The sequence below is a fragment of the Emys orbicularis genome, chromosome 8 (genome assembly GCF_028017835.1).
Source record: "Emys orbicularis isolate rEmyOrb1 chromosome 8, rEmyOrb1.hap1, whole genome shotgun sequence".
Lineage (NCBI taxonomy): Eukaryota > Metazoa > Chordata > Testudines > Emydidae > Emys > Emys orbicularis.
Genome location: NC_088690.1, coordinates 67,783,049 through 67,809,326, shown reverse-complemented (window position 1 = coordinate 67,809,326; position 26,278 = coordinate 67,783,049). Strand labels below are relative to the sequence as shown.

The following is a 26,278-nucleotide window of genomic DNA, read 5'->3' as shown; positions in this document are numbered from 1 at the left end:
CGCCTGCCCAGGCCAGGTGCTGAAGGGGGGAGGAGTGGGGTACAGAGGCACTGTCCTATCCCTATTGCTCACAGGATGGGGAGTAGGAGGCAGAGCTGCTGGGGCTCTCTGCTCCTCCTCCCCACCTGCGAGTGCAGTGTGGGCTCCTAAGGGGAGGTGTGAGAGCTCTGCCTGCCTCCTTCAGCAGCTCTGATTGGCTGCTGTTCCCCAGGAGGCAAGGCAGTGGGCAAAGCAGCCAATCAGAGGGGGTCTCCTGCTGGGAAGTACTACAAGATGTGCAGCTCAGCCCATGGACTGCTCTGTAGAGGATGGAGGATAGGTCCACCAATGGCTATTAGCCAGGGTGGGCAGGGATGGTGTCCCTAGCCTCTGTTTGCCAGAAGCTGGGAATGGGCGACAGGGGATGGATCACTTGATGATTACCTGTTCTGTTTGTTCCCTCTGAAGCACCTGGCATGGGCCACTGTCAGTATGGCCGTTTTTATGTTCTTATGCAGAGATGTCGCCCCTGGGTGTGCACTTGTTGGGAGCCTCCCCTTGCGTGAGACAGGCAGGGAGCAGCACAGATGCCCTCTTGGCAGGGCCAGGTGTGGAGAGTTGCCCCAGCATCATTGGCAGCAGCTGGTGCCTGCCACTGGCCTCCTACAGTGGCTGCACTCAGCAGGGCTCTCCCTGGACCCCCGCATGCTGCTAGGATTGGCTGGGGCTGGAGCTGTCTGGCCATGACACAGGGGAATCCCCCTCGATTGGCTGCCTGTCCCCCCTTGCCCACATCCTGGGGCAGAATGACCAACCAGCGCTGCTACAAGCAGAGCTCTTGGCCCATCCCCCTCCCATCAGCAACATAAAGATGTTCTCACTGGAGGGGAACTAAGACCCCCGCAGCTCCAGGCCACCTCACCTGTCCTCCCCCTCCACTACTGTGAGCAACAGGGGCAGGACAGTGCCTCAACCCCTCCTCCCTGCACCAGGCCTGGGCACGGACAGATTGGGGTGAGGAGCCCCTGGAGGAGCAGACGTGGGGATAGGGGCTGGACTGAGAGAGGTGGGAGGATGGGGGAGGGAACAGAACTGATGCAGGGATGGGGGGGGACAGGATTTATTTGCTGGCTGGGAGCTGTTGCATTAATTTTGGTGGAATATATGGCCAAGAGAGTCTAAGGTGTTACGATGACCCTGTCATTGTATAGCATTAGTCAGTGCTCACCATCATTCGGAGTTTAGTGCACATAGACCTCAGCTGGCTTAGTTGCATGGCAATCCACAAAATAACTTGTGCTAAAGTTCGGAGGTTGTTAGGGTACATGAGAGAAAAGCAGCTAAAACAAGTGATAAAGCCCTTTAAAACTGAAATGGAATGGTTCTGTAAACACAGTTGTAAGCAGAGTCAGGATGAGCTCTACCCTGACATCTGGTGGTAAATTGTGGCGAGTTGTGGAAAAGAACTTCAGGGGCTGATCTTGTTTGCATAGGCACACCCACCCTGCCTAGCATGAGCCCACAGCCACCCAAATGGTCATTTTGGCTGCTGTGGGATCCCCAGTTTCTCTGTTATTGGGGCAGGAAGAATAAAGTGTTGTTACCCTGATTATGTGAATCAAGGCCAGTGGAACTGTTTTATGACAGAGGGACTCACCATCAATTAAGTAGCACTCACTAGACAAGGGACATGGGTTCCAAAACCCAGTGAATGGAGAGAAGCTGGGGATAGGTATTTGTACCTGGTGGTATGCTTCCTCCCTTAAGGACCTGAAACACCAATTGTACCTTCTTCTCTCTCTCTCTCTCTCTCTCTCTTTTCACTGTTGACTAGCAGAGCTAATTTTGATTCTATTAAGAGTCTAGTTACAGGCTGCTGTGCTGAATTTACTTTTGGTCAATGGTGCACTAGCACTGGGGCTCCCCTACTACAAGCTGAAATCACTGAAGAGCTGAGATCACTGAGTGCTGTATTAACTAGGGGGGAAGCCTGAAAATATATTGCTAAGCGGCTGGCAAAGCACAGCAGTTTGGGGGAGGGTTGGAGCGGCCCATGGGATGGTGAGTGGAGTGAAGCAGGGCAGAGTGGAGTAGTTTGTGGGACGGCTGGAGCGCCTCATGGGATGGCTGGTGGAGTGGAGCAGCTTGTGGTGGAGGCTGCAGCAGAACCCCATGGAGAGGCGGGGCAGCCAGCCTTGGACCATGTAAGGTGCCCCTTAACACTCTGCGTGCCCCTTCCCACCCCCATTTCCACCCGGGGGGGGGGGGTGGTAAAACTCTGCAGATAAACTTTTGAACTCTGGGGCTGCACTGACCAGGGACAGAAACTTTTGGGTTGTTGGACTTTTGGGTTGCTGGACTCAAGAAACTTTTGGGGCGTTGGACTTAAGACCCTGAGGGGAAAAGGATACTGCCAAACTTACTTGGGGGTGGGTCTTTTGCTCATGGTTTGTGTTATGAATCCTGTTTGTGGTGTTTCCCCAACATAATGCCGCATTGTTTCCCTTCTTTATTAAAAGGATTTTGCTTCACTCAGACTCCGTGCTTGCGAGAGGGGAAGTATTGCCTCTTAGAGGTGCCCGGGGGGTGGTATGTAATTGTCCCAGGTCACTGGGTTGCAGCTCAAGCCGGTTTTGTATTGCGTTATTGAAATGGAACCCCTAGATACTGAACCCAGCCCTTGTTGCTGCCAACTCAGACGGGCAGAAGGATTACACAGTTAACCCAAACCTATCAAAGTTCCTTATAAAAGAGAGAATATCAGTCTGAGTCTCTTATTTCATCAGACACTCCTTCTGGGGTAGGGGGAGCGTTTGTTTTGTTGCTTGGTTGTGAGATGTTAACAATGGTCAACTTTCCTACTTCGATAACAGATGGGCACAAAATGGCGAGGGTAGTAAAGGTGGGAGAAATGCAGCTTTTGTTGATATTCTCAGGATTCCTGGCATCCACTCAGCCACAGACGGATGCTCCGGGATGGCAGGCCAGCCATGACAGCAGGTGCCCCAGGTTCCAGCTCATCTTCCAGTCTGGGACATCGTCTGCTTGGTCTTGTCCCTCTCTTTATTGGTCTCTCAGGCTGGGCAAAGCTGGATGGACTCTTTAATCTCATTATGCTGATGCTGTGTGGTACAGTTGACCTCAGGATCAGAGAGAGAGAGAGAGAGTGTGTGCAAGTTCTAGGACAGGAGGAAAAAATAGTGGGGCAGAAAGGAACACACAAGGGAAGGGGAGTCAAAGCAGGATCTCTGGTGTCTCCAGTTAGAACGTCCACTGGTGCAGCTATGATGGCCAGGTATTCTCGCTGGTGTTCTGAGGTCTGGACTTCACGATGAGGTGATAACTTTGGGATCCGCAGGCAAAGGATGCAATCCCTGGAATGGAGGCTCCATGCCTTCCCCCTCCTCCAGGAATCCCTCAGCCTATCAGGCCGTGCTCCCCAAAGTATCTTTCAGGGCCATAAAAAAGAGGTGATGGGCAGAAGCGTCCATCTTCTCAGTATTTTGTCCATTGATTTGTCCTAACTTCCAACAGGCCAAGTTTGTCCATTAACTTCCAAATGAACTGTGGACTTTTGGGAAGGAGGCGGAGGTATCTGAGGAATTTGGAGGAAAGGAGACTAATGGGCTAAGGCTGGGGATAGGATAGAGGCAGAAGAGATGAAAAATCTCACTATTCCTAAGCCAGTCTCAGGATTTTGTGGGGTGTGACTCATGATCTTTGAATGCTTGGGCTTGGTGTGATGACAGGGGAATGCAGTCTGATGTATGCCTCAGTTTCCCCTATCCGTGCCTGGCTATCCAGTGAGGAAAAAGGGACTAAGTTTGCTCTAAGGGCATGCTAAGAGACATAGGTGTGTGTGTCACCTCCCTGTCTGGGTGAAATGAATAGAGTCATTAAGGAATTGGCTGAAACCAATCCGGATCAACAAGGGCTCTGGAGAGACAATGCGAGCTCCAGTGACTGCTGCATCGACACTCTCAGCAGGGATGCTGAGCAGAGACCCCAGCCCAAGGACAAAGGATTGAAAGGTATGAGGTGGGTGATAAGCTGGCTGTGGCAGAAGCTGGGAGCTCTCTCACCTGGGAACTGACTAAGGAGGTCAGATGGAGCGAGAGAGAGAACCTGAAAGTGGAGTTTCACTACAGCTCGGCTGGGGCTCTGGGCTGAACAGAACGATCTATGCTTTAACCCTCAGTTCTCTGTGCTAACCTAAGGACTTCCTAGGCTGTTCCAGGGGACTAATGAACAGGGCTGGCCTTACCATGAGGCGAACTGAGGCGGCCGCCTCAGGTGCCAGACTGTGGGGGGGCACCACTAGGACCCAGAGTGTAGAAAATTGTGTCTGCTGCTGGTGCATATGTATTCTTTCTGCTCTAGATGCACAGAGATGGTGGAATGCTGTGCTGGAGGAAGGAGGGCACAAGAGACATAACAGGCAGGCAGGAAAAAAGGTAAGAAGGAATAACAGAAAGCAGCAGGAGCTGCAGGGAGAGAGAGGAGGAAGATCCTCTTATGTACCTCTCTAGCACTCCCAGGGAGCTTCCTGTCTCCTGCTGCTTCCCTGAACCCACTTGAGGAGAACAGGCAGTCAACTGAAGTAGTAGGAGCCAGTTAGGCCCTTAAGACGCTGATATCTTCCCTCACTCAGGCCCTGCTACCAGCCTGCTTATTTTTCCCCTTCAATTGAGTGTTGAGACCACTATAGCTGGCACAGAACAGCAGTCATGAGTGCAAGAAGAAAATGCCCCTCTGCGGCAGCATTCAGAAAAAGAAAGAAAGCAAAGGAAGCTTTTCTATCTGTTGCCCGCCTAAGGGTCTCGAGGGGACAACAAAGGTCCGTGGCCCGGTGTGCTTAGCACCAATAAAGACACCGAGGGGAGAAAGCAAGCCAAGTTTATTTCAGAGCTCTGAAATGGCACTAGGAGACCAGCATGTCTCAAATCCAGTGCAACAAATACAAACAAATTTTACCTTTTATACTCCAAACTGTTTGCATACATCTCTTTGTCTGGCTGTTCCCCCTTACCCCTCCCTTCCAGACAACTGTTACAATAAGCTCTACATAAGCTTGTGAGAAAACTTTCCCAGTCTTTGCGACCTTGGGTTAGACATCTGCAAACTAACTACCCCTCCCCTTTCCCTCCTCCTTATCTCTATTATTTCTGCTAGTGTGAGTGAAACTGCAGCCATCTGCTAGAAACGCTGACCAATACATTTCTGCTTCAGCCTGCTTCAGAGCATGTAAGCAGTTAGCACAGAAGTAGGTGAGAGTTCACAAGATGGGGTTTGGGGGTTCAGATAGGCCCAGAGCAAAAGAGTTTCATCGACACTTTTGGCCTTCCACTCTCCCGAGTTACCTGGTAGCTATGCCTAGTGGACCCCAACATATCTAAGCAGGAAGGAGCTCTCCTGAGATACATAGACACAAATGTGAGCCTTCCGGGCCCAGCGAGGATGTGAGTGGTGAGGAGATGCCCAATCTTCCAGTTAGTCAGAGTGCAGGTGACCTGGCAGCTACTGCAGCATCCATATCTCCATCTCAAATGGATGAAACCATGCACATTCCTGAAGAAAAGTGTAGATCAGAGAAGAGTGTGGTGTAGGCGCAAGAAACAGCTGCTGCTGAGCTTAGTTCCTTAAGTCTAGATGATCCAGGACTGTGGACCCACTTGAGCAGGGATTTCCTGTACTGCATGGGCGACAGCAAGTGAAAAACTTCATGTTCCCCAAAGACAATGAAAATAGAAGTTGTCATCCAACACATTACCGGCGTGAAATCCCCAATGGTGACAAAGTGGAGAGGCCATGGCTTATGTACTCAAAAACCCAGAATGCTGCATACTGTTTTTGTTGCAAACTCTTCCAGTCTAATGTTCCAGCCATATTGGATTCTACAGAAACAAAGGACTGGAAAAATCTGGCTAGAAATCTGGCATGCCATGAGAAGGCAGCAAATCACCAGAGAGCATTCCATAGATGGAAAGAGCTTGAGATGAGACTAAGGTTAAAGGCCACCATAGATGATCAGCATCAAGAGAAGATTGCATCAGAGTCTCTTTACTGGCAAAATGGTCTGAAAAGGCTCATTGCCATTGTGAGAATGCTTGCTACCCAAAACCTAGCACTGCCTGGCACTTCAGATCAGCTGTATGTGCCAAACAATGGAAACTTATTTAAAATTGTGGAGCTGATGGCTGAGTTTGATGCTATACTCCAGGAGCATCTAAGAAGAGTCACCACCCAAGAAATGTACACACACCACTATCTTGGAAAAACAATTCAAAATGAGATCATACAGTTACTGGCAACAAAAGTCAAACAGAAGGTTGTGGCAGATCTGAAGTCAACAAGTTATTACTCTGTTATTATGGACTGCACACCTGACATCAGCCATACGGAACAAATGACTTTAATGATGCGTTTTGTAACAACAACAGAACCTAGTGAAAATGTCCCTGCAATGGTGAGTGTCAGAGAGGATTTTCTAGAATTTATTGACATTGATGATACTACAGGAGCTGGTATGACAAATGTGCTTCTTAAAAAGCTGGAAGATACGGGAATTGCAATAGCTGACATGAGAGGTCAGGGCTACAATAATGGTGCCAACATGAGAGGAAAGAACAGAGGAGTGCAGACACAGATCCAAGAGTTAAACCCTCGAGCTTTTTTTGTCCCATGCAGTTCTCATTCACTGAACTTGGTGGTCAGTGATGCAGCATCAGCTTCTAGTGAGGCTGCTTAATTTTTTTAATGTAATTCAAAGCATCTATGTATTTTTCTCTGCGTCAACTCATCGATGGCAAATTTTGAAGCAACATCTGGGAACATCCTCTCTGACACTGAAACAACTGAGTGCCACACGATGGGAAAGTCGAGTGAAGGCGATAAAGCCTATCAAACACCAAATTGGGAAGATAGATGATGCCATGGTTGCCATTATGGAGGATAATGCTATGACAGGAACTGTTCGTGGGAGAACAGTGGTAGAGGGAAATGGAATCACCAGAAACATACATAACTTCAAATTTCTGTGTGGCTTAGTGTTGTGGCATGACATACTGTTTGAAATAAATGTTGTAAGCGAGATTCCTAGAGCCGGCCCTGCAGAAGGGGGCCTATTCTGAGGCCTATCCTGAGGGAAGTGTGAGACCCCTTGGGGGTCTGGCACACCAAAGGGGTTCCACCAAAATGTTGGGGCCTAGCACGGATCCTGGGGATCTGTGACAGTTGGCGACACTGAACACTTGAAAGTAAGTTCAGGCCCTCTGGACTGAAGCACTAGGGTGCAGAGTAGGGAGCTCACTGCTGGCGAGCTGCAGAGGTAGCCAGCCCTAGTGCTCCAGAATGGACAAAAGCACCACAGGGGACAGGGCTCTCTACCACCATCTATGGGCGAACAGTGGGAAGTGACAGAATGCTCCAAGCCTCATTTTCATTTTCATACTGTTCTGGTCATTTCTGAGCATGTGTCCTAGCTGGGAAGGATTCTGTTCAAGGGTCCTTTATGTTATGGATCCTTCTTCCCCGAAGGCTTTGCGAAGAAACGGAGACCCTCACAATGTCCTACTCTGCATATGAAAACATTTTGTTGGTTCTTTTTAGCCAGACAGAGGGAAGGAGAGATGTTCCTTCCATATGTAAATTATGAGAGACTCTTGCCTAAAATAACTAACCACAGCATGAAGATTTCATTTAAACCTCCCAGTTTATCTGGGATTCTATTCTTTAGACCAGGGATTCTCAACATCTTTATTTTTGAGCGCCCCCCCCCCCCCCAACACACTATAAAAACTCCACGGCCCACCTGTGCCATTACAACTGGTTTTCTGCATATAAAAGCCAGAACAGGCGTTAGGGGGTAGCAAGCAGGGCAATTGCCTGTGGCCCCATGCCACAAGGGCCCAGGGGCGGTGAGTTATATTCTCTTGTGGTGCCCGGGCTCCAGCAATATTCAGGCCCTGCTCCACCAATGTTTGGAGCTGGGTCTCTCCCCCGGCCCCCGGAGCGCCCCTGCCTGAGTGAAAGCAACGCGGCTCTCCCTCGCCTCCGCTGTCAGCAGCTACAGAACAGCACAAGAGCAACACTGGCATCAGGCTGAGGCAGCTGCTGCTGCTACTGCACCTCAGGATGGGGAGGAGGCACACACGTGCTTGGCAGCCCTCCCCTTCCCTGGCACCAGACTCCGAGGGGGCTTCCGGCGGGAGTCATCTGGAGTGGACCTCCGTGACTCACCTGAGCAGCTGCTGGGGCTTCGGTGAGTGTTTGACCCTGTGATCCACCCCCCCCCCCGCCGCCAGCCACCATTCCTGCAAACACTGGGCAAGGGGCAGCCCCATCCCCCACCCCCAGTGAGGCTATGGTGAGGGGCAAGAGGGGAGGAAGGAAGCCACATGTGATGGCAGTCCCCTCCCCCCCAGCACCCCCTCCCAGAGCCCACACCCCCTCTCCGGCCCCCAAACTCCCTCCCAGAACCTGCACCCCCAGCCTAGAGCCTGCACCCAAACTCTGTCCCAGAGCCTGCACCCCTCATCCCCTCGTACACTCCCAGCCCCTGCCCAGAGCCTGCACCCAGCACCCAAACTCCCTCCCAGAGCCTGCACCCCTCCACCCAGCCTGCACCCCCAGGCCCTGTCCCAGCCCAAAGCCTGCACCCAACACCCAAACTCCGTCCCAGAGCCTGCACCCCCACCCCCTTCCCACACCCCCTCCTACACCCCAACTCCCTCCCAGAGCCTGTATCCAAACTCCCTCCTACACCCCTACCCCTTACCCCAGCCCAGAGTCGACAACCAAACTCTGTTCCAGAGCCTGCACCCCCTCCCTCCACAGCCCCTCCCATCCCCAAACTCCCTCCCAGAGCCTGCATCCCCACCCTGTGCCCCAGCCCGGAGCCTGCACCCAGCACCCAAACTCCATCCCAGAGCCCAACCTCTCAACCATCCTACACCCCAATTCCCTGCCCCAACCCAGGGCCTGCACCCCAGACCTCCTCCCCCCCCACCCAAACTCCCTCCTTAGGCAGGAGTTCGGGGGGAGGGATGGGCTCTGAGCATTCTGAGCACCACCAAAATTTCTACCAACCTGCCACCCCTGCAAGGGCCCCTGCGAAGCTAACTTGCTCAGGCTTTGGCTTCAGCCCCGGGTGGCAGGGCTTAGGGCCCTAGGCTTCAGTCCCATGCAGTAGTGCTTCGGCTTTCTGCCATGGGCCCCAGTGAGTCTAACACAGGCCATGCTTGGTGGAACCTGGAACCTGCTCGTGGCCCCCAAGGGGGCCCCAGACCCCTGATTGAGAATCACTGCCTTAGACAAACGGTCTTCAGTATTAAGAGTTGGAAGGTGGATCTCTCATTAGCCTTAGTTTCTAGGTGGAGTTCAGACCTGCATCACCCTAATTTGGGGTAAACAGAGGTGGAGAGCTGTGACCATGGTTGTCAGGGAGAAGAGTGTAGACGGAGAGCTTTTCTGATTTAAGGACCAGAAGGAATGTTAATTATGAATATGTTCAAGGCACATCTATACATCTTACAGAGGATAATTAATATTAACTTAAACTAATGACAAATTTACTTGTAAATTCTCAGAAAATTCAATCTCTACTCCTAAGAGTCCAGGCTGGTAGTTTGGAGAGGATACACTGTATATGTAAGTATGCCGGTAACAAAGAGGTTGAGGTTAAGTGCAAAGCAGAATTCAACCTGAACTACGGAGTTGCAATCAGCACCTCTCTAATTCATGTCAGGTCAAAGTGTGATTGTCCGAAATGTGATGCATCATATACTTATTTATGCTACACTTTAACAGCAGTGTCACACCAAAATATGTGTTTTCTAGCAGTGCAAGAAATATTTAACAGAACCAAAGATCTCTACGCCTTGGTTTATACAATAAAGCTGTCCCAAGTCATCACTGGGTTATTAGCAGCCATGTCTGACAAACCAAGGGAGGAAGTTCCTAGCAGATGATAGTGCAAGTGTAGGGTTACACTGGATGTCTGCTAAAGTTGCAGGGAATCAGTTGGAAACCCACAGAAACCAGATAATCAAGTCCACCATAATATTTTTTTCCTATGTAACCAAGCAGAGAAGGAGCATTTAAAAGTAAGCAAAAATTATAGCAAAGAGAGCAACGGCACCAATTATCTTAATCAAATAGGGCATTGAAGTGTGGTGGGTACAATCTCCTACTGCCTTGGTTTTCAGAGGTTTAATGATCCGTTCTCCCTGGGTCAGGATGGCTTTCCTGGCTCGATCCCACTTCCCTGGCCCTCTCAGGCGGTACTGGTACGGCGTGCAGGGGCCAAAGAAAACCTCCACGGCGAGCTTTGGATCCATGAGGAAGAGAGACAGCAGGCTGGGCTTGACCCCTGTCAGGCAGGCGAGTTCATCCATGTATGGGATGTAATCCACCTGGATGGTGTGGCGCTGACTTTTCACATACCTGAAATAAATGATCATAGTAATGCCTCAGGGCTAGATCCACACAGAGACCTAGGTGCTGCAACACTCAGCACTGCGCTGCCTAATGTTTGGTGCCTTGCCACCTAGTGGACTCCATGGCCCTGAACTGGAGGCCTTGGCTCCCTGTACAATGCATGGGGAGAAACAGGTGCCTGAGAATGCAATCCACAAATGACAGCACTCTTAGTGTGCCTGAGCTAGTCAATAGGAAATGGTGAGGAGGGGACTGGTTGCCCTGGAGCCTTCCCAGCATGCTCAGCGGTTACTGTTTCATGTAATAGTTCCTACCGTTTTGCCATTTCCTCTCTTTTCTGGGCAATATCGGCCACCATGTCGCTTGCTGAAGGCAATCCATTCAGCCCTAGGAAAGAGAAGCCCGAGTCAGAAGGGAGCTCCATGAGGTGCTCTCAGACACAGAGGCAATAGCTCCTGGGCAATAAGAGGAACAAGGAATAGATAAAGAGCCCCAGAGAAAAGAGAGTTGTTTGTGCCTCTTCCCCTGCCCCCAGATAAACCCTAAAGAGTAACGGCTCTTGAAGCCTCAGCAACACCTCCTGCCCCCAGGAAGACTGAACATTTGGGGGACGGGGGATGGACTTTGAAAGGCAGGGGGCTGGGAGTGGGTGAGCAAAGGAGAGGGTGCGAGCAAAAGTGCAAACTAAGTGCAGCCAAAGGGTAAGAGAAAGCTAGCCAGACTCCAGCACCAACAGAGAGGGAGGGGAGAGGACAGGGGTGGGGGGAGCACCCAGAGAGTAGAGCTGGTCCACGTTTTATAATAAATACTTTTTTCCCAACAGAAAAGATGGCTTATTTTGGAAGAAATGAAAATGGTCCCAGAACATTTCTAAATAAACCAGTCAGGTCTTTCTGTGTCAGAAAGACACAAACAGAGAACACAACCTGGTCACCTTTCACTGGGAAGATGGCAGTAGAAAGAGGGAGAGCAACGGAAATGCTGCAAGATGGCAGACTGTCCACCTGAACAGCACTGGCTGTAGGATTTCCTTGGAAATGTCTGCGCTTTTTTTGCCCAGCAGGCTAGACTATTTCCTGCATTTTGGTTCACGTACCCTTGAACACACGTGTGGCCCAGCGACCCTGGAGTTCGGCAATGGGCATGAGGGGCCCAAATGGTTGGATGAGGCCAATGAAAGCCAGAGTTGGCTTCTCCAGATGAGGAGGGAAGACAAATTTATACAGGGAGACCTGGTTTTCGACCACTTTGACACAGTCCCCGAGGAAGGGGAAAGAGAAGCTGTATCCTGTAGCAAAGATAACCACATCAAGGTTCTCCTCTCTGGTTCCATCTTCGAAGATGGCGCTGGTTGTGGTGAACTCCTTGATGTTCGGTTTCACAAGCACCTTGCCAGAGATTATGCGGTTTGGCAGATCGTCACTGGCGGTTGGGTGCACGCTGGAAAACCTGAATGGCACAGAAAGAGATACAATAAATGTCAAGGAGGCTGCCAGGAGAGAGGAGAAAAAACAGTTACTCACCGTTTTGTAACTGTTGTTCTTTGAGATGTGTTGCTCATGTCCATTCCATTGTAGGTTATGCGCATGCCCACGTGCGCGGCCGTCAGAGTCTTTTGCCTTAGTGGTACCCATAGGGCCAGCTGTGGCACCCTCTGGAGTGCCATGCTCATGGCGTGGTATATCAGGTGCTGTCAGCCCTGCGCCCTCTCGGTTCCTTCTTGCTGACAACTCCAACAGAGGAACAGGAGGGCGGGTAATGGAATGGACATGAGCAACACATCTTGAAGAACAACAATTACAAAAAGGGGAGTAACAGTTTTTTCTTCTTCGCGTGCTTGCTCATGTCAATTATAGGTGACGCATAATCAGAATCCCAGTAGATGGGCTTGGAGTTCACAGTCATGCAGATTGGAGTACTGCTCTGCTGAAACCAGCATTACCCTGAGCCTGCTCGACCAGCGCGTAGTGCGAGGCAAACCTGTGGATGGACAACCAGGTAGGGAAAATTTCCTGGATCGGCACCTGAGCAAGGAAGGCCACTGCCGAGGCCTGAACCCTAGTGGATTGGACCGTCACAATTGTTGGCGGGGGCACCTTCGCCAGCTCATAGCAGTAGCGGATACAAGCCGTGATCCACGATGAGATCCTCTGGGTGGACACTAGACAACCCTTCATTCAGTCTGTGACAGCAATAAATAGCTGCTTAGACTTACGGAACGGCTTCGTTCTCTCTATGTAGAAGGCCAGAGCCTGCCTAACATCCAAGGTGTGCATCCTGTGCTCCTCATCCGTCGCATGAGGCTTCGGGCAAAGGACCGGAAGATCTATGTCCTGACTTGTGTGGAACTGGGAGACAACCTTGGGCAGAAAAGCTGGGTGCGGATGCAGCTGGACCTTGTCCTTACAGAAGATCGTATGTGAACGCTCTGATCTCGGACACCCTATGGGCCGAAGTTATAGCGACCAAAAAGGAGACCTTCCAGGATAGCAGAAGGGAACAGGAAGTCAGGGGCTCAAAGGGGGGCCTCATGAGCTAGGAGAGCACAAGGTTCAGGTCCCAAGGAGGGACTGGGTCCCGGACATGCGGGCAAAGGCACTCCAGACCTTTCAGAAACCGTGCCGTCATGAGATGGGTGAATACCGACCCGCCTTGAAATGGATGTTGGAAAGCCGAAATGGATGCCAGGTGCACCTTGATCAAGGACAGCGACAGGCCCTGTAGCTTCAGGTGTAGCAAATAGTCCAGGACATCCTGCAGGGGGGCCTCCTCCACCCGGATACGGCGATCTGTGGCCCAACATGTGAACTGCTTCCATTTCGATACGTAGGTAGCCCTGGTGGAGGGCTTCTTGCTGGACCTACTGGATACCGGTGGAACACTGCCGCTCAGCCATGCAGAAACCAGGCCGCCAGATGCAGTGCCACCAGGTTTGGGTGCAACAGATTGCTGTGGTTCTGGGACAGTAGGTCTGGCCGAAGAGGCAACTGTAAGGGGGTGGCTGCTGAAAGGCTCAGGAGCATGGCGAACCAGTGCTGACGAGGCCATGCCAGGGCTATGAGGGTGACTGAAGCTTTGTCTCGCTTCACCTTGAGCAGGACCCTGTGGATCAGCGGCACCAGCAGAAGGCGTACATGAGTGCTCCCGACCACGGGATCAGGAAGGTGTCTGATAGGGAGCCTTTGTCCCTGCCCTGCAGAGAACAGAACATGTGGCACTTCTTGTTATATCTGGATGTGAACAGGTCCACCTGGGGAGTCCCCCACCTTCAAAGACTAGGCTGACCACCTCCAGGTAGAGTGACCATTCGTGGTGAGACGAGAAGGTCCTGCTGAGGCGATCCACCAGGACGTTCTTGGTACCGGGCAGGTGGGCAGTCATCAAATGAATGTCGTGCTGCACACAAAAGTCCCAAAGGCTGAGCACTTCCCAACAGAGGGCTGAAGACCTGGCGCCGCCCTGCCTGTTGATGTAGTACATTGTGGCAGTATTGTCCATCAGAACCTGCACCACCTTGCCTTCCAGGCAGGGCAGGAAAGCCTGGCATGCCAGGCGTACTGCTCTGTGTTCCCTGACAGTGATATGAAGAGCAATGGCCCTTGGTGCTGAGGCTGCCCAGATGGGCCCCCCAGCCCAGGTCCGACGCGTCTGAGACCAAGGTGAGTGAGGGCGACAGGGTCGCAAAAGGGACTCCCCGCAGCACCGACCTGGGATCCCACCACCAGTTGAGCGATGAGAGGACATGGCTTGGCACCATGACCACCTGGTCCAGGGGATGCCTGCTTGGAATGTAGACTGAGGCCAGCCACATTTGTAGGGGCCTCAGATGAAGCCGGACGTGGCTTACCACATAGGTGCACGTGGCCATGTGGCCCATCAGCCGCAGGCACAAGTGGGCCGTGGTGAGCGGTTAGTTCTCAATCAGGTCTGACACAGCTTGAAAAAGTGCTTCTGGCAGGAATGCCCTGGCCCGCCTGGAGTCAAGAACTGCACCGACGAACTCTATGCATTGACCTGGTGCTAACATGGATTTTTCTGTGTTTATTAGGAGACCCAGGTCGCAGCAGGTGGAGTGCACCAGATCGAGGCTCCTCTGGACCTCCTCTGGAGACGTGCCCTTGATGAGCCAATCATTGAGATACGGGAAGATCTGGACCCCTTGATGCCTCCAGTAAGCCGCCACCGGTGCCACGCATTTCGTGAACACCCTGGGGGCCGAGGACAGGCCAAAGGGCAGCGCTGTAAACTGGAAGTGGTGCCCTGCCACTATAAAGCGCAGGAAACATCCGTGCCCTGGGAAGATAGAGACATGAAAGTAAGCGTCTTTTAAGTCTAGAGCGGCGTACCAGTCCCCCTGATCCAGAGAAGGGATGATGGAGGCCAGGGATACCATGCAGAACTTCAACTTCAGCAGAGACTTGTTGAAGCCCTGCAGGTCCAGGATGGGTCTGAGCCTCCCTTTTGCCTTCGGGATTAGGAAGTAGCAGGAGTAGAATCCTCTCCCTTGCATATCCCGAAGAACCTCCTCCATGGCCCCGAGGTGTAGGAGGTTCTCGATCTCCTGAACAAGGAGTTGCTCATGAGAAGGGTCCCTGAGAAGGGACGGGGAAGGGGGGGGGAAGGAGGGGCGGCCAAAAATTGCAGGATGCAGCCCCAAGCCACTATGTGCAATGGGCCGAGGTAACCCGCGACCAGGCCGAGCAATAAGAGAAAAGGCGGTCAAGGAAGGGGCGGGAAAGATCCAGGCAGTTGGCTGGTGTGTTGCTCCCCAGTGCACCCTCAAAATGAGCACTTCTGGTCCCCCTGGTGTTTCACCAGGCCAGGCTGCACAGGAGATCGGGACAACCAGGGGCAGCGGCGGTTGAATCCAGTGTCCCTTTTCCTTGTAGGACCCTGCCGAGGCAGACACTGGGAGGTGGGGGGAGGCCGGAACTGAGGCATGTGCATCCCCAGGGAGCGGAGGGTCGCCTTTGTGTCTTTTAGGCCATGCAGGTGCACATCTATTTGGTCATAAAACAGGCCGACACCATCAAACGGAAGGTCCTGGATCGGGGCCTGCATTTCCTGGGACAGGCCCATGGTCTGAAGCCAGGAGCTGCACTGCATGACCACTGCTGAGGCGACCACTCGGGCAGCTGAATCAGCGGTGTCCCAGGCCATCTGGAGAGAAGACAGAGCAGCCACGGTTCCTTTCTCCACCAGGGTGGCGAATTCCTGGGCTGCTTCCTGGGGCATAGAGTCCTTGAACTTGAGAAGAGAGCCCCACAAGTTAAAATTGTAGCGGCCCAAGAGGTCCTGGTGATTTGCCACCCTAAACTGGAGGCTAGCTGTAGAATAAATCTTCCGGATGAATAAGTCCAGTCCTTTCGCCTCTTTATTCTTAGGGGTAGAACTGGCGGGCCCGTTTGTCCCGTTCATTGGCTGCCGACACGACCAATGAACCCAGAGGCAGATGAGTATATAAGTACTCGAACCTCTTTGCGGGGCTTAAGTACTTCTTTTCCACCCTTTTCAAGGTGGGCAGGATGGAGGACAGGGTCTTCCAGATGGCCTTGGTGATATTCAGGACCCCTTCGTGAACCAGGAGTGTGACCTGGGTTGGGGCGGATGCAGAGAGCACCTTAAAAAGTGTGTCCATCTGCTCCTCCATCTCCTCCACTCTGAGGTCCAAGTTAGCCGCCACCCTGCGGAGCAGAGCCTGATGCTCACAGAAATTGTCTGGTGGGCTATCTCTGTACGGTCCCGCTACTGCTTCGTCCGGGGAGGAGGAAGATGACTGTATGGCTGGGGAGGGCGGCCTTGGGGTGGGTACTGGTTCCTCATCTGAGGCGGTCACCGGGCCCAATGCCGCAGGTGCTGGGGGCGCCGCCTGTGGTCTGTCTGATGTGGTGACTGAGGGCTGGTGGGAGTGGAGCACCAGCATGACAGGAATGCCCCATGCGTTCCAATATGGTCATTGGGTTGGCCACTGGCTTTAGTGTCAGGTTGGCACCAATGCCGCTGATGCGCCCTCTGGAGCCCACTCACGCTGTCTGGGTGAGGGACTGAATTGCGCCTCCGAGCCTGAGAAATCGTCTCCTTCTGGCGACGAGGGTGGGGCTGTGGAGGCTTGAGTCTGAAGGCTCACGGTCACCGCTGGAGACCGGGACCAATCTGACCAGTGCTGGGGGTAGGCGGAGTGGCGTCGTGTCAGGAAGCGTCCTCGAGGTCTCACAGGGAGCCTTAGCCGGGTCCTTTGCCACACGCGGCAGAGGCGCTGTGGACTCTCCTGGGGCTGGGCCCTTGGAGGGGGCTGGTTGCACTATTTGCTTAGGCCCTTTACCGCTCCCTGGAGTTGGTGGAGGGTCCATTCTGGGGGAGGAACCCCCCGTGGCCGAACCCTTCAACAGGTCCGGAGTGGGCATAAGGCCTGAACAGGGTCCTTTGCCAGGAGCCCCTTTGTTGGTCTCGGCTGATGCCATCTTCTTAGGCTTCCGCTTTGGTGACGGGGATCGGTGCCGGGAGGACCTTGGTGCCGGAGGTGCGCTATGCACCAAAGTTGAAGTGCTGGGTGCTGGTTCAGGCTGCACTGGCTCCAAAGCTGGACACAGGAGGGCCCTGAGGTGGATGTCGCACTCCTTCTGAGTCTGTGGACGAAAGTTCTGGCAGATACGACAATGCTCCTTTATATGGGTTTCCCTGAGGCACTGCAAACAACTCTTGTGCGGGTCACTAACAGGCATTGGCCTGTTACAGGACAAGCAGGGCTTGAAACCTGGAGATTGGGGCATGCCCCACCACCACGGGAGTGAAGTCCCCGCTGCGACACTATTTAACTAAATACTTAACAGGTACTTAACTACTAACTAACAACGCTTAAAACTATCTACAGAGAAGCACAGGGCTAAACAGAAGAAGAAAAACCACTGACCACTTGCGATGCAAGGGACAAAGGCTCTCCGACTGACCACGGGTGGTAAGAAGGTAGGTAGCTAGGCAGCATGTTGGCAGGAGAAGCTGACAAATGTAAGGTGATGTGCATTGCAAAGAGTAATCTGAACTACTCATAAACAAGGCTGGGGTCTAAATTAACTGTAACCACTCTGGAAAAATATGTGGGCCGCATTGCGTACCACTCAATGAAAACCTCTTCTCAATGCGCAGCAGTGCTTGAAGCAGCAGGTAACATTAGGGAGCATAAGGAATGGCCTGGAAAATACTGACTTGATCTGCAGTTCTGTATGGCAGGGCCGTGCCCTTAGCTAGAGTCCTGGGTTCAGTTCTGGTTTCCATCGCCAAAAAGACTGAACAGAAACCGAGGGGTGCCAGAGACAGGTGATGAGAATGGTTAAAGGCATGAAATTCTCTCTTTCTGGACCAGAATTAACTGAGTGAGACTGTTTAGACATCACTAAGGCTACAATTTTGTCATGGAGGTTGCGGAAGTCACGGAATCTATGACTTCCAGAGACATCCGTGACTTCAGCCCTCTGTGGTTGGGAGCTGCGGGGTTCCCCTGCCGCCCACCACAGTTTGGAGCTTGGGTGGCCCCACTGCCCAGGTGTCCCATAGCTCCCGGCCACCGCAGGCGGCAGGGGGACCCTGGAGCTCTGAGCCGGGGACCCATGCAGGCGGTGTGGGGATCCTGCAGCTCCCCATTTTGTCACGCATATTTTTAGTAACAGTCATTGACAGGTCATGGTCTTCCATGAATTTTTCTTTATTGACCGTGACCGGTCCGTGAGTTTTACTAAAAATATGAATGACAAAATGTTAGTCTCAGACATCACAGCTCCACACAGCTTCCCGCAGCTGTCCCCAACCCGGCTCCAGCTGCGGGGAGATGGGGGCTCGGAGCTGCAGCCCTAACATGGTAAGAGCTGCGCAGGTAGCTGTGTGGAGTCGCAGCTCCTCCATCTGCCCTGGCGGGGGGTTCCGGTGGGTGGGGACATGGGATGGGGGCTGCTCTCCTTGGGCCCCCCACACAGCCCAGGTTAGAGCCGCACGGACAGCTGTGAGGAGCCTGGGTCTCTCCACCTGCCTTGAGTGGGGAGCCTGGGGGGCGGGGACACGGGCAGGGGGCTGCTTTCGGCTCCCTGGCCCTGCTCCAGCTTCCCACTTGGCTGGGGCCTCAAGGGGAAGAGGAGGGGAAGGGCCCCTCACTTTTGGGATGGCTCTGACGCCCTTGCACTTTTTAAAGTAGTACTTGGTAATCTGATGAAACTGACATTGCTAAACACAAGAAAGCCACAGAAGTGTGTGTGTGTGGCAGGGGGAGACAGTATGTGACAGGGAGTGTGTGTGTGTTTGAGAGAGAGACAGAGTGTGTGTGGCGGGGGAGTGAGTGTGCTGGCATGCTGTCTCTTCAAGTTCAGACAGCAGCTGGAAGCAACCAATCCTGAAGCAGAAGCTGGTGCACAGACAGTTGGTGTCCTCCTGTCCCCGCACCCCAGCTCTGCAGAGACCAGTACACCAGTGGGGGGATGGGGAAACCCCGACATCAGCCCCTGCCTTACTTCCGGGCTCTGCACAACACGAATCTCTTCCCCCCCACCCCTCAGCAGCAGCCTACCCTACCTGCCTGCCTGCCGCTGCGGTCCTAGTGCCAGGAAGAGCAGGAGTCCAGGTTAATGTTTTGATTCCATGATTTCCCCCCCCCCCCGAGTTCTCCCACAGCTTCCTGTCCCCGCATACCCAGGAGATCCACCCCTCCCCTGTAGTCCAGGTAGGAGTGCATTTGCGCCAGGAGCCAGCATGCTCAGCTGGGCAGTAGCTATGTGAGCTCTCCACGCTGAGGCATTTCAACCCTTCCTGGGGCTTTGAAAGGGGAGGAGCGTATGCCTTATAGCTGGATGCAGGGCAGCAGAGTTCAAAACAGTGACCAGAGCGGTCATGGTGGGCATTGTGGGATACCTCCTGGAGGCCAGTTTCAGCGACATAACGAACACAGTGTCTACACTGACACTTTGTCGATCTAACATTGCCACAAAAAGTTCTCTGCCTCTCGTCGAGGTGGTTTTATTTTGTCGGCAAAGCAGGAAAGTTTTGTTGGCGTGCACACCTCCGCTGTTTTGTCAGCAAAAGCTGCAGAAGAAGGGTGTTTGCTGTAGGGTAGCAGTGGGAATAAGATCTAGGTCCCAGGTGAGGCAAATGCTGACAGATTTGGCACAGCAGCAGCAGCAGCAGCAATGCGAGCTGGGCCCCTGATGATGAACAGAGATTGGCTGGGGGATCTGGCACACCAATGGGATCGAACCCAAACCCTAGAGACTGTAGCTCGGGGTGGGCAAACTACGGCCTGCGGGCCGGATCCAGCCCCTCAGGGCTTTGGATCCGGCCTGTGCCGCCACCGGCACCACATCCTTGCGGCCCCCCAGACGGGGTGGGGGTGGGGGAAGGGCTCCGTGCATTGCCCCTGTGTCTAGGCAGCGCCCCCCGCAGTTCCCATTGGCCGGGAACAGGGAACCACGGCCAATGGGAGCTTCGGGGGAGGTACCTGGAGGTGCGGCAAGGGCAGCGCACGCAGAGCCCTCCGCCCCTCCCCCCACCCCCAGGGGCCGCAGCGCTTCCTGGAGTGGCGTGGGGCTGGGGACAGGGCAGGCATGCAGGGAGCCTGCCCTGGCCCTGGTGCGCGCTGCTGCCACCCCGGAGCCCAAACCCCTCCTGCATCCTGCCCCCCAACTCCCTGCCCTAAGCCCCCTGCCTGCACCTTGCACCCCTCCTGCACCCCAACCCCCTGCCCTGAGCCCCCTGCCGCACCTTGCACCCCTCCTGCACCCCAACCCCCTGCCCTGAGCCCCCTCCTGCACTCCACACCCCTCCTGCACCCCAACCCCCTTCCCTGAGCCCCCCATACACCCCGCACCCCTCCTCTGCCCCAATCCCTTGCCCTGAGCCCCTTCCTGCACATCGCACCCCCTCCCACACCCCACACTCCCTCCCACACCCCAACCCCAAGCCCCGGCCCTGCATACCCTTTCCCCACCCAGATGTGGCCCTCGGCCCAAAATGTTTGCCCACCCCTGCTCTAGCTGCAGGTTTGCTTGAGCCCATACATTCTGCCGTGGGAGCTGGACCTCTCTCCAGTGCTTGACACATCCCAGCTCTCCACTCTCCTGTGGAATCCATGTGCAAGGAAGTGAGGAGGCTGTGTGGGCACAATGAAGATGACCCTTCCCCTCCTGGCTCCACAGCCCGGAGAAAGTCTCCTAATCTCCCCAGCTCACCTGTGTGCAGGCTGCAGGCCATAGATTGCATGGTTGAATTTTGCATTCAGTTTCTTTTCTGTAAAGTAGTTAAGCAAGGATAGAGGCACAATGCGCCTGAGGAATTCCATATAGCGAGTGACATAAATTGTGTCCATGGGGTACCCTTCTTCTCCAATCCGACCAAGTATCCATGCACCCCGCCTGGTGCTAAGGAAGACCTGAAAGAGGGAGAAAGAAGAGCTGTTGGAAACCATAGGCCTTCAAGTGACTTGCCAAGAGCCTCTTTGGCCAAGAGCCATTCACATGGCAGCGAACGGTTCACTTCTATATGTGTTTCTTTATAATTAAGGCTGCGAGTCTGTCGCGGAGGTCACGGATTCCATGACTTTCCGGGATCTCCGTGAGTACCACAGCTGCAGTGGCTGGTGTGGCTGACCCGGGGCTGCCTGAGCAACTGGCCCCTGGGCCAGTCACACTGGCTGCTGCTGGGGCGACTGTAGGGCCAGGTGCTTGGGTGGCCTTGGGGCCAGCTGCACCGGCTGCTGCTGGCTTAGCCCTGGGCAGTGACAGGTGCGGCTGGCCCTGGGGGCCACCGGAGCAGCAGTGATCCCGGGGGCAGCCCCAGATCAGTGGTCCTGGAGCAGCAGCAGTGCCCTGGGGATCGCCCCCTCAGAGCAGCAGAGGCAGCCCGCAGCTCCAGGAGCAGCTAAGATTTAGTCATGGGTATTTATAGTAAAAGTCGTGGACAGGTAATGGGCCTGTGAATTTTGGTTTATTGCCCTGTGACCTGTCCATGCTTTTTACTAAAAATACCCATGACTAAAACTTAGCCTTACTTATAATTATTAGACAGGGGTGGCATTTAAGTATCTTGATCATATTAAACAAAAAGAGGTTCCCTGCCCCAGAGAAAGAACAGGTGGAGACAGGCAGCCGAAGAAAACAATGAGATAGTGCTGGTCAGCACGATGGGCAGTGGTTTCAGAAAACCGGTTGCCTAATAAGGAGCACAGCAAAGCAGAGTTTTAAGAAGGGATTCGCAGATGGTTATGGGAAGTTCCTCCCAGCGTGAGGGCAGAATGGGACAAAGTATGAAGGAGCTTGTTTGGATATTGTGTAAGGGGTGATGAAAGCTGGCATTATCAGAAGAATGGAGGCCAGTTTAGACACCTCAATAGGTCTAAAAGGGCCATGACTTTCCCTAAGGGACCATGTCAGCTGGGAATTGGCAGAATGGAGCTGTGCTGTGACATGCTCCTCTGCAAGGCTGGGGTGAGGGCAGCTGGTGTAGCAGCTGGCTGCAGCGAGCTCCCCAGCTCCACTAGAAGAACTCTCCTCCAGCGAGCTACAGCTGGAGTCTGGACCTCTTGTGCTGCTCAGGTAGCACCAAGGGGCTGCAGCTCAGGGAGATGGAGTAACATGAACTGTGTCCGGGGCACGTGCCCCGTCCACAACAGAACTGGAATTCAATGGCTGTTTGTTGGGAGCAACATAGACTCAGAGGCTTATTGGCCTTGCTCACTCAGTTTGCGGGGTATTTTAGCAGATGGTAACCCCTGTAACACAGCAGGTGTGGATTCTCAATTCAGCATTCCCCCAGGGCTGTAGGCCTGATGTCTCTGACAGGCTCCCTAGGCAAAGCAGAGCGGGTATGAACTTTGATGCATAGCAGTTTGAGCAAGTCTGCATGGGTGGGCCTTCCAGATCTGCTCCCCATTCCTCAGTGCCCCCCTCTGTTGCCCAGTCTGCCGGCACACCATTGAAATCAATGGGAATTCCACATGGGGGGAAAACACAGGAAGTGGAAGATTTCCCCAGTGTGGATTGGAGAGGGGAATGGGCCGCCCGAGTATGGCTGCACTCTGGCGGGGAGGTGTAGCCATGTGGGGGGCAGAGCATGGGAGGCGGGGGGAGGGGGGGCAGAGCACTCGGCTGCTGAGTCAGCAGAAGTCACACAGTGATGGGCCACAACATTCTGACCGTTCCGTGGTGTAAAATAATTCCCTAAACCAAACCTGATCTGCGGTGTGGCTGAGCTCCACTGCCAGGTCTGTTCCCGAATTGCCAATGCCGATCACAATGACTCTCTTCCCCGAGAACTCCTGGGGCTTCTTGTAATCCCGGCTGTGGAAGTAGCGGCCTTTAAACTTTTCAATCCCTGCAAAGAAGGAGCAGAGCAGCTATGGGCGTGCCCCATGCCTCCTGCATTGTCCTGGGGGTCTGAGATTCAAGGGAATAGCAGTTTGAAACACTGAGTAAAAAATCCCTTCCCTGTCAGTGGAATCAAGGTCCACATCCTTGGTATGTGTGATATCATCATCTGCTTGTTCTCCAGCCAACCACAGAGTGCCCAGGAATAGAGAGGACCCCTCGATTTCCAATGCAAGTGACAAGCAGAAAAAAACCATTTTAAAAACGGCTTTTGTACAAAATGAAGCAAAGGAGGGTAACTCTGCCCCCACCCTACACACCTTGTGAGTCACCTTTAAGCCCATGTACACAAGGAAACTGGCCAGTTAATTACAATGATTGTTATGATTAATAACTAAAATAATCCCTAGCTTTCCATCAGAGGAATTTAGAATGCTTTACAAAGGAGGTCAGTAGCAGCATCCTCATTTTACAGATGGGGAAACTGAGGCACGGGGCAGTGAAGTGATTTGCCCAAGGTCACCCTTGGGCACTTACTAGAGCTAGAGCTGGGAATAGAAGCCAGGTTTCTTGGGTCCCAGGCGCACAAGGGCACACTGCCTTTCCTGCTTTTTAACAGGACTCCCGGTCTGGTGGTGATGACAGACTAACAGCATGACAGAGAGTGTGACTCAGTGCTGCGTTCTGCACCTGTGCTGCAAGCAATCTTGACCTAGCTGCACTAGCAGGGCAAGCATTTTCAAAGTAGGTCCCGGAATGAATGGCTGAAAATCAGCATCTAGAGTACTGAAGGCTCCATATCTTAGCAATTAAGCCCTCAACTGTCTTAGCAAATCAGCCCTGGATGGTGGAACTCAGTTTCTCATCGGGGATGGTATGCCACTGTAGTGATCTGGTCCTGGATTTGCTTTCCTTGCACGTTTGATCCCTCACCACCACTGTGAGTCGCTGCTGGATCAGCAGCCCTGGAGACTCAAGTCCTTTAATGACCCCTTGCAGGTGCAGCAGAGGCAGAGGCATGTAAAATTTGCCCCACCATACCCCTCCTCAGGTACAACACAGGCCTCAGACCTGTGAGATATCCACACACATAGCACCCCTGCCCCAGGTACTGCACAGGCAGGGGCATTATGGGTGGGCTTTTCCACAGTGCTCAGCATTGGGTTAACTCAGCTCCCAGTGATGTCCATGGAAAGAGAGTTGGGTCAATGCTGAGTGCTCTTGTAAATGCTGCCTCCAGGACAGACCTGTGCATCCACCAGGAGCCTCTGCAGACCTGCCGCCATCTCCATCAGGAAACCCCTCTGGTCCCAGGCCACATGAGGGGATGGAGGGACTGGAACTAGAACATAATGTATGGCAATGCAGAGAGACATAAAGGGTTTAGTATTAGTTTTGCACTTCGCATCCTACCTGGGAAGGAGTCCAGTGGCAGATGGGCGTTGGTGTGATGGCCGGTGCAAACCATGACCCCATCGAAGATGGCTGACTCCTGCTTCCCCTCAGTCTCCGTGACAACGTCCCACTGGCCTGTGGTGGAGAAATCCGGGCGCTTTGTCACACTGACCACCGTGGTCTGGAAGGAAAAGGGCACTCAGAGCTGGCACCAGGGAATTTCATCCATTCCCTCGGAACAGAGCCCCTGACACTAACCTCCTCCTCGTGCCTGAGTCAGCAACCCAGCCAGGCAGCACGAGGCCAGTGCACAGCTGGGACCAGAAGCAGGAGGCCAGCTGGGCTCTGCTGGGTTTTGCCTCATGGCCTCTGCGGGTTCACTGGCTCCCACAGGGAATGGGGCTATGGTGGTTCCTGGGAGCTGGGCTGTAACTTCCGCCAGGCAGCCCCCAGACGAAAGGAGGTCCCAGAACAGCTTGTCTGGCTCTCCCTGCTCTATGAGTGTGAGGTGTTTCCTCAGCGGGAGGGAGGATTCTTTCACCTAGATTTGGCACACCTGTGTGTGCACGTGCACACACACACAACACACACACACAGAGTCCTACCCCTGCTCGCTGGGCCAGCTCTCCTCACCTTGAAGCGAATGTATTTCAGAAGGTCGAAGTAGTTGGCGTACATGCAGAAATACTCCATGATTTTGGAGTTGTGCATGTAGTTGGGGAAATCATCCGGGATGGGGAAGTCACTGAAGCACATTATCTCCTTGGAGGTGTTGATGATGAGAGATTTGTAGATGCTGGCCCTGCCCTCTTCGGGATTCTCCTGCAGGGAGCAGGAGAACATTATAGAGTGTAACACCTGCCATGTGACCTCCCACAAAGTAAAGCTCTAAAAATCCAATAACAAGGCCCCCTTACAGATGGTGAATGACAGTCACACAGAAGTTTGTTCTTGTCACATGAGATTAGCACGGGGTGCAGTGGGAACACAATGACGTTTCTTTAAGTGCACTGGAAATCCTGCTGTAATCCTGCACACACCCTATGGAGATTACTCCCTTACGTACATGCCAGCTACTCACTGGCATGTATCTATCAGCATAAACATTACGATAGCCAAAACTCAGGGGAGTCTGGTCATCTTCAAAACTAAGCAGCTGTAGCCAGCACTGAGTGGGAAAGGGGGGCAGCAGAAACAAGATGTAACATGGATGTGAAGGACAGAGGGGGCCTTCTTTAACTCACACCTTCGGCACGTTGGTTACACCACCGTGGGCTCCCTCACACATTAGTAAGGGCCTGATCCAAAGCCCCTAGGGTCAGTGGAAAGAGTCCCATTGACTTCATTGGCCTTTGGGTCAGGCCCGTAGCAGGTGCACCGAGGCCTAAGGGAGCCTGAGGCCTGGTCTCTATGAGAGTGTTTATACAAACTCTTCCCCCATGGCTAGAACCGGCTCAGCAGCACCTGGTGCAGGTGGAGCTCTGGCTGCAACAGCCCTTTTCAGTGCCACACCGATTATACCGGCTGCACTGGGGCTCCCGGGGGGGCTAAGTGCAGCGCAGCTGAACTGGTGTTAGCAGCGCTGGGGATGTTTGTACAGCTCCCTAGCACGGTAAGGCTGTGGTGGAGTCTGACACATGGCTACTGGCCCTGCATTGTTTTGCTGCTAAGCAGAGGTTGGACATGCAGAGAAATGCTTGTAGAGAACGTTCTCCTAGGGGAAAGACTGGAAACACTTTCATTTCTACCCCACCAAGCGAGTCAGGATTGAGAGAAACTTGGACCCACCTCAAATCTCCAGAGCCCTCCAATGTCGCCACTTCTCTCGAAGCAGGTGGGCTCCAGCCCCTCATCCAAGCAGCATTTAATGGAGCTCAGTCCACAAACGCCAGCTCCAATAACTGCAACCCTCTTCTGTGCCATGCCGTTTGGCCTCAGAGCGCTTTGCCAGCCACCTGCGAGAGGGGAAACCTCGGCCGTATCCCTGTTGGCGCAGTTCAGAGCTGGAGAGGAGTCGCAATTGCTTGCCGGCTCTGAATGAAGGAACAGCCTGACTCAGAGCAGCTCTATGATCGGGCTGTCTGAGGCCAGGGCTACACGGGAAAGTTTTGCCGGTATAGTGATGTCTC

General features: G+C 53.4%; 1 protein-coding gene across 1 annotated transcript; it reads right to left on the bottom strand.

Annotated features, from left to right (window-relative positions):
- Window positions 1-10,076: 10,076 nt before the first annotated feature.
- LOC135882141 (flavin-containing monooxygenase 5-like) lies at window positions 10,077-26,072 on the bottom strand. Its single transcript, XM_065408939.1, has 8 exons — window positions 25,938-26,072; window positions 24,783-24,971; window positions 24,168-24,330; window positions 22,619-22,761; window positions 20,622-20,821; window positions 11,513-11,865; window positions 10,731-10,803; window positions 10,077-10,422 (listed from the first exon to the last, which is right to left on the bottom strand). The coding sequence occupies exons 1-8, from the start codon at window positions 26,070-26,072 to the stop codon at window positions 10,077-10,079; spliced, it is 1,602 nt and encodes a 533-aa protein (XP_065265011.1).
- Window positions 26,073-26,278: the final 206 nt, after the last annotated feature.